This window comes from Kryptolebias marmoratus, linkage group LG3 (genome assembly GCF_001649575.2).
Source record: "Kryptolebias marmoratus isolate JLee-2015 linkage group LG3, ASM164957v2, whole genome shotgun sequence".
Classification (NCBI taxonomy): Eukaryota; Metazoa; Chordata; class Actinopteri; order Cyprinodontiformes; family Rivulidae; genus Kryptolebias; species Kryptolebias marmoratus.
The window spans coordinates 29,836,808-29,844,272 of NC_051432.1; the positions used below are offsets into that span (position 1 = coordinate 29,836,808).

Sequence of the window (7,465 nt, forward strand, 5' to 3'; positions counted from 1 at the left end):
GGCGTGGTCCCATCATGGACCTGTCATGGACCCATCAGGACCCATCATGGATCCATGATGGACCCATCAGGACCTGTCGTGGAACCATCATGGACCTGTGAAGGGGCCTTAACTCTGACCTTTGACCTCATCAAGACAGAAAGAAGCTCCTAAACCAGAGCAGTGTTGACGGAGGGTCTAACAAAGTTTGAACTCAGTGTTTGGAATAAAAGCTGAAGAGATGAGGTTTGGATCAGGACGTCTGTGAGACGATGTCTGAGTTTAATGTCCTCATGTCCTCCTCCATCTTTGTGTTTTTAAAGAGAACCTTTAGTTTCTGGAGGAGCTCAGAAATGTTCAGATCTTTAAGTTTCTGTTGATGAAATGAAATAAATGTTTGTTTGGGACTACTTTCAGCGGCGGATGGATCTTTGAACGCCTGCTGTAATCGGGCGGTTGAAATCTTCTCTTTGTGTTTGTGGAGTTTCATATTTTTGCCAAATTCAATCTGTTTCCTTGTATTGTTGAAAAGATCAGTTTGAAGTGTTTGTGAATAAATGAGCGTATTTAACCGTCCGTCGGCTTCATTGTTCCTCAGAAACTTCAGAGATTCTGAGTAGGGTTTGGATCAGAACATCTACAGGAGTCCCGTTTTCAGAGTCCCTTTTTACTCTGAGAAGCTCTGATCAGGTGGAGTCAAACAAAGAACGGTTTCTAAATGATTTCAGGAGGTGACCGAGGGATTGTTTTTAAAAACAGATTTATACGGAGAAATGATCTTTATTTGGTTCCAGACAGCAATTCAATCCAAAGGTTCTGTTAAAAACACGGAACCAGAAACATCGTCAGGATGATGATCTGGATCGTTTCATTTTTACTTTTAAACTTCCCATCTTAAATAAACTTTGATCACTTTGTTTTCTGCTTAACTTACACACTCAATTAAAAATGCTGTTTTATTGTATGTCTGAGTAATTTTGGCCCTTCTGGCTTTCCGTAAAACAGAAATAATTCAGTTTGCAGCTGAACGTCCATCTGTGAGTCGGAGCTCGGTTTGTCCCTTCCAGGCTGCTGTAGTCTCCAACAACAGAACCAGACCCAACGTGTTCCTGACAGGACGGCCTCAGCTGATCCCGGCTCGGTTCTGTTGGGCCTGCAGCCTCCGGTTCCTCCTCTCCAACAGAACCACCAAACCCAACGTGTTCCTGACAGGACGGCCTCAGCTGATCCCGGCTCGGTTCTGTTGGGCCTGCAGCCTCCGGTTCCTCCTCTCCAACAGAACCAAACCCAACGTGTTCCTGACAGGACGGCCTCAGCTGATCCCGGCTCGGTTCTGTTGGGCCTGCAGCCTCCGGTTCCTCCTCTCCAACAGAACCAAACCCAACGTGTTCCTGACAGGACGGCCTCAGCTGATCCCGGCTCGGTTCTGTTGGGCCTGCAGCCTCCGGTTCCTCCTCTCCAACAGAACCAAACCCAACGTGTTCCTGACAGGACGGCCTCAGCTGATCCCGGCTCGGTTCTGTTGGGCCTGCAGCCTCCGGTTCCTCCTCTCCAACAGAACCAAACCCAACGTGTTCCTGACAGGACGGCCTCAGCTGATCCCGGCTCGGTTCTGTTGGGCCTGCAGCCTCCGGTTCCTCCTCTCCAACAGAACCAAACCCAACGTGTTCCTGACAGGACGGCCTCAGCTGATCCCGGCTCGGTTCTGTTGGGCCTGCAGCCTCCGGTTCCTCCTCTCCAACAGAACCAAACCCAACGTGTTCCTGACAGGACGGCCTCAGCTGATCCCGGCTCGGTTCTGTTGGGCCTGCAGCCTCCGGTTCCTCCTCTCCAACAGAACCAAACCCAACGTGTTCCTGACAGGACGGCCTCAGCTGATCCCGGCTCGGTTCTGTTGGGCCTGCAGCCTCCGGTTCCTCCTCTCCAACAGAACCAAACCCAACGTGTTCCTGACAGGACGGCCTCAGCTGATCCCGGCTCGGTTCTGTTGGGCCTGCAGCCTCCGGTTCCTCCTCTCCAACAGAACCAAACCCAACGTGTTCCTGACAGGACGGCCTCAGCTGATCCCGGCTCGGTTCTGTTGGGCCTGCAGCCTCCGGTTCCTCCTCTCCAACAGAACCAAACCCAACGTGTTCCTGACAGGACGGCCTCAGCTGATCCCGGCTCGGTTCTGTTGGGCCTGCAGCCTCCGGTTCCTCCTCTCCAGCGCTCGCTGCTTCTTCAGCTCAATCTCCGCCGCAGAACATTTACCTACAGGGGAGGGACAGGAAGTGACATCATCAACTAAAGCTGTCATGTGTCTGAGCAAACATCCGACCCGATTAAACGTAGAACCTTCTCAGGTGAGTTTCCTGCTGCAGGTAGAGACAAAAGGCTCGTTTCCATGGCAACAGGGCAGCTTTCTGTCCAAAGATTTATTATTTTTTTAAAATCTGACTTCTGAAAATAAAGTGCAGAATTATGTTAAGAATGTTAATCAGAACTTATTTAAATTCCTGTTCAACAGTTTTTATACATTTCAGATTTTTTTTTAAACCAAAAAAGATCAAAAAGAATCAGATTTATTAAAAATATTCCTAAAACATGAATTCTGTTGATTTATCAGGTGCAGAAACTCAATTTAATCTTTTTAACCTTAGAGTTCTGTTTGTGTTTAAATCTGATTGGCTCAGAGGATCTGCCATCTGATTGGACATTATCCACTCAGTGTGAGGCAGGGTCAAAGGTCACCGTGGTGACCTCACTGTCTCACAGACTGTGGGAACTTTGAGCTCCAAGTTTCAGTTTCAAATCTGAACAGGTTTTTTTTTTTAACAAACTAGAACTTTGACCCGTTTGGACCGGCTGCAGGTCTGACCCGTGTTCTGACCCGTACCTGTACCAGTTGCCATGGTTACCGGGTCGGTCGGCCTCTGGAAGCCGAAGCGATGGTTGTTGGCAGGTCGCGGCGCCGCCCGGCTGCTGGAGGGACCACCAGCGCCTGTTTGGGTCCGGTTCGGACAGGTTCTGTGGGTCGGCTGCAGAGCTGCTCTCTGATTGGACCGAACAGGAGTTTGTCTGGCGGTAACGTTCTGGATCTGGTTCTCCAGGTCCTCGCACATTTCACACAGCAGGTCGTCGTCAGCCAGCTCGTCCCAGACCGGGTCCGATGAGAACAGGAGGTCCAGGTCCATAAAGTCCACCGTGTCCGGTTTGAAGGTCTCAGCAGAACTCCTCGGATCGATCCGTGATCTCTGTGGTTCTGGTTTCAGAGTGTTTGACTGACACGTTGGCTCAGTTCGGTGCGGTCCGGTCCCAGCTGGAGACCCAGCCGGGTCCGTCCTCAGGTCCGTTTGGGTTCTGTTCCCAGAAAACGTCGCTCTCGGTCTCAGGTTCTCCTTCTGAACTCTGGGTCCGACCCGACCCGCCGGTTCCCTCGGACTCACCGGCCCGGCCGGACCTGGTGGTTTCTGGGTGGAGCAGAGCTGTGGATTCTGGTTCATCTCCAGCGCCAACAAGTCGTTTAACAAGTCGTCATTTTCCCAGTCGTCTTCAAACGCACCACGGGCTGACTCAGGCGGTTTCCTACCGTCCTCTGAGGGAGCTGAAGGCGCCTGACTCAGGTTCCTGCTCAGGTTCTGGGTCGGTCCGTCAAACAAGAAGTCCAGGTCGTCCTGCAGCTGTTGGTCCCAGTCCGGATCGGTCCCAGGTTCTGTGTTCACAGCGGGCTGACCGTTCTCAGGAGGCGAGGCTGAAAGTTTGCTCTGATGGGTGATGGGTTTGCTCTGGAAGTCGGGGATGTCCTGAGCCAGCAGGTCCATGTCTCCCACCTCCACTTCTTCCGGATGGAACATGTTCTGGTCGAAGCGTTTGGCGAGCTTCAGCAGGCCGTCCACGCTGCTCGCTCTGCCACGATAACAAAAACTCAGGTTACTGCCAGGTTCTGAAAGCTCAGAACTCCAGGAGAAGTCGAGAAGTCGGTTCGAGGTCACGCGGTTAGGAGACATTTGTTTTCTCACACCTTTCATCGTCTGCGGGACATTCGGATCAGAACTCCCAGGAAGCTCCTCCCTCCTCCTGCAGGTTAAACGGGTTTCTTTCAGCTCTTCTGTCGTACAGATGTTAGCTTCCCTCACCGTGACCAGATGTGTTTGAACCGACTGACAGTCCCAGCCACGAAGAGACGCCGGTGTCTCTGCGGTCTTTTTAGGCTCACAGCTTGAGAAGTTTTAATGGAACAGCTGTAAAGACGGCTGTATTTTCTAACAACCTCCAGCTGCTTCTCAGAAGAGCAGCAGAAGCAAAATGGCTCCATTGAAGCTTAACCACGCCCACAACAACTTCTGTCCAATCACACAACACTGTGAGAAACAGTTCGGACGGGGCCTGAAACAAAACTGCTCCGAGAACAAAATGAAGCAAGGAGACTGAGAGCCGACTTCCTGACTTCTCCTGGAGGACAATCGCAGCTTCAAGTACCAGAACTTTCAGTCCAACTGTGGCTTCAGAACCACATACCCCTCACCTGGGGGATTTCCTTTTGGTTCTGGGAACCTGGAGGTCCGGGGTACAGGGAATGGTGGCGCTGTCTCCGATCCACTGCTGCAGGCTCGGTTCTGCAGCCTGCGGCCTGCCGTGCTGCACAGAACCAACACCACACATCAAACACAGTTTGGACCACCTGATCAGACCCGGACAGAACGGTTCTGACCTTTGGAGCGATCCTGCTGACGATCTCTGAGATGTTCAGGGTTCCGGCGGTTTGTTTTTTCCGTCGTGTCCCTGAATGCAACAGAAGCAGTCTTACAGCCAGCAGGTAAACGGGCCCACCTGAGCGGCTGCAAGTTTTATTCTGACAGAACTCACCGGGTCGGCGGGGCGATGGGGACGTGGCGTCCCAGATGATGTCCTGCTGGAGGTCCGAGTCGTTGTGAGGAGACTCTCCGCAGGAAACTGGAGCCGGTTTGGTTCTGGGGATCCTGGTGGGGGTCTTAAACTCTGGACCACAAAGATTAAAACTGCTGAATAAGGGTTGTTAAATATAATATTACAAGTTAGATAATTATAGATATATTTAGTTAAATGAAAAACACATTCTGACTTTTATTTACTTTATTTTATTAAACAGCTCGGTGTTGTAAATCAGCCTGATTGTGTTGGTTTAAAATAAAAAAGATCAAATTTTACCCAAACAGAATCAAGTTTAAAACTTTAACTCGAGCCGAATTTTAGAGTAAAACCTATAAATAAAACTTCTTCACCTCACAACAAACACCGTATTTAAACTTTTATTTATTTTACAGAAAAGCGTAAAACGACCAAATAAACGATGGGATCTGGTGTCAGTTTGTTCGGGTTTCTGACAGAAACCTGTCCGAACTGTGAGTGTAATTTGGACCAGAACAGACAGGAAGAGCGGGTCGTTGTCTCGGCTCGGTTCGGTGACAGTAAAAGAATCGGAACCCCGGCTGCTGACCTGAGACCCGCCGGCTCCGGGGACAGTCCGGCTCCGCCGCCGGGACCGCCTGGGTCAGCCTGAAGGTTCGGCTCAGGCGGTTCGCTCTCAGGGGTCTGGCTGTCTGTGGTTCCGACCCAGAAGCTGCCAGCCCGTCCGGAGGCTCGAACTTCGCCCGGCCTCGGTCCATGGTGTCCGGCGGACAGACTGCGGGTCTGTTATTTCCGATCGGGCCGCAGAGATTTGAACGGGCCCGCCATCTTCTCTCCTTCCCAGAATGCACTGCGGTGGTGCGTTCAGGTGCAGCGGGCTATATATCCTCTGTGCAGTTTTTATAATAAAATGTAAACATATATAAATATGTTTAAACCCGTGAAACTATCAGAGTAATTAATCAATACAGAAAGAAATTTATACACGATTAAAAATACAATTTAATGCACTGTACATGAAGCTAAATGATAAAAACAAAAACGATAAACTGAGATCTGTACATTTATTTTGTGTAGTTAAAGAGAAAAATACGCAACTTTAATTCATGACATTTTATTTTATTTTTTAATATACATTTTATTGTGTATCCTGTTGGCTTCAGATCACATTTTGCTGCTGATACTCTGGAACTTCTGCAGAGAGATAAATAAAGGATTGTTCTGTTCTGAAGAAAAACACTGACCTGTTTTTAACACGCAGGCGCAGTACTACCGTTCGGCCACCAGGTGGCAGCAAATACCACTGACACTTATTTTGAAAGAGCGCAGAACTTTCAGAATAAAATCTCAGCGCGACCTCAGAGTAACGAAGTAATACTCGTGTAAAGTAACGGTACTCCAAAGCAGCCTTAAATACTCCAGCCCGTCACCACATTGAATTGTTTGCTATTATTAATATTAATAATGATGTTATTGTTAATATGATTGTTATGAAGATGATGATGTGGTGATGACACGTGACTCTGCGGTCCTTCGGGTCTGACGTCACCCCCTCCCTTCTGGAGTCCAACATGGAGTGAGGCGGAGAGGGGGACAGTGCGGGGCCATCCTCACCGACAGCAGCGCACCAGGCTCGGCCACCGCGTTCCAGGCCGGCCCGGCGGAGGGAGAGGAGGCTGCGCTCCGTCAGCTGAGGAGAGGAGGCGCGGGAGGAGCAGGAGGAGCGGGAGGAGCAGGAGGCGCAGGAGGAGGTGTCTGACACCAACACACCGGGATTACAGCAGCGCTCCTGCATCAGGAACATGAGGACACCGAGCCGCGCTGCGGCGGCAGCAGCTCCGCACTTCCGGAGGTGAAAGGGAGAAAATGAGCGAGGACACGCGCCCGGACGAGTGAGTACCTGTCCCCCCAGGATCAGGGTCTGCCAGACTGACAGCAGGGTCACGTGATGCGGTTTGGTGCTGTTGTCAGGGGCTCCTCTTCATCTTCCTCCTCTTCCTCCCTGTGAGGAGGGGGGAGGGGGGTCTGAGTCATCATCAGAATCCAGCTGAGTCCCCGGATCTGTGAAAACCTTCCAGTCCTCTGTCCGAGGGGACAGCAGGGGGGCAGCAGGCTGTCTTAGTCTGAGGGGACAGCAGGCTGTCTTAGTCCGAGGGGACAGCAGGGAGGACAGCAGGATGTCTTAGTTTGAGGGGACAGCAGGCTGTCTTAGTCTGAGGGGACAGCAGGGAGGACAGCAGGATGTCTTAGTTTGAGGGGACAGCAGGCTGTCTTAGTCTGTGGGGACAGCAGGTTGTCTTAGTCTGAGGAGGACTGTAGGGAAGAAATGACTCACTTTCAGATGGACCAGGGACTTTAGGTTCAGGTGTTCTCTCTGGTCCAGGTGGAGGCTCTGTGGTCCAGGTGGTCTCTGTAGTCCAGGGGGAGTCTCTGTGGTCCAGGTGGAGTCTCTGTGGTCCAGGTGGAGTCTCTGTGGTCCAGGTGGTCTCTGTAGTCCAGGGGGAGTCTCTGTGGTCCAGGTGGAGTCTCTGTGGTCCAGGTGGAGTCTCTGTGGTCCAGGTGGTCTCTGTGATTCAGGTGGTCTCTGTGGTCCAGGTGGTCTCTGTGATTCAGGTGGTCT

At 51.2% G+C, this 7,465-nt stretch overlaps 2 protein-coding genes across 3 annotated transcripts in view; one reads left to right on the top strand and one right to left on the bottom strand.

The window, feature by feature from the left end:
- Positions 1 to 741: 741 nt before the first annotated feature.
- etaa1 (ETAA1 activator of ATR kinase) lies at positions 742 to 5,717 on the bottom strand. Its single transcript, XM_017403885.3, has 6 exons — positions 5,435 to 5,717; positions 4,825 to 4,956; positions 4,670 to 4,740; positions 4,484 to 4,596; positions 2,855 to 3,864; positions 742 to 2,229 (listed from the first exon to the last, which is right to left on the bottom strand). Exons 1-6 carry the CDS (start codon positions 5,601 to 5,603, stop codon positions 2,129 to 2,131), a joined length of 1,596 nt encoding a protein of 531 aa, XP_017259374.1. The 5' UTR covers positions 5,604 to 5,717; the 3' UTR covers positions 742 to 2,128.
- spred2a (sprouty related EVH1 domain containing 2a) overlaps positions 4,587 to 7,465 on the top strand; it is a 10,205-nt gene continuing 7,326 nt past the window's right edge. The window contains exons 1-2 of one of the 2 annotated variants that reach the window (XM_017403888.3): positions 4,639 to 4,774; positions 6,342 to 6,737. In XM_017403888.3, the coding sequence (XP_017259377.1) occupies positions 6,712 to 6,737 (26 nt within the window). In that variant the 5' untranslated portion in view covers positions 4,639 to 4,774; positions 6,342 to 6,711. Of the gene's footprint in view, positions 4,775 to 6,341; positions 6,738 to 7,465 lie in introns of both variants that reach the window. The other variant, XM_037974773.1, reaches the window with a different exon arrangement.

What these genes read in the sequence shown, in the direction of transcription:
- etaa1 (XM_017403885.3), bottom strand. Translation starts at nt 5,603, where the DNA reads ATGGACCGAGGCCGGGCGAAGTTCGAGCCTCCGGACGGGCTGGCAGCT. An exon ending in TCAGCAGGATCGCTCCAAAG is followed by an intron (nt 4,597 to 4,669) that starts GTCAGAACCGTT and finishes GGTTCTGTGCAG; the next exon opens with CACGGCAGGCCGCAGGCTGC. An exon ending in AACCATGGCAACTGGTACAG is followed by an intron (nt 2,230 to 2,854) that starts GTACGGGTCAGA and finishes CCTCCCCTGTAG; the next exon opens with GTAAATGTTCTGCGGCGGAG.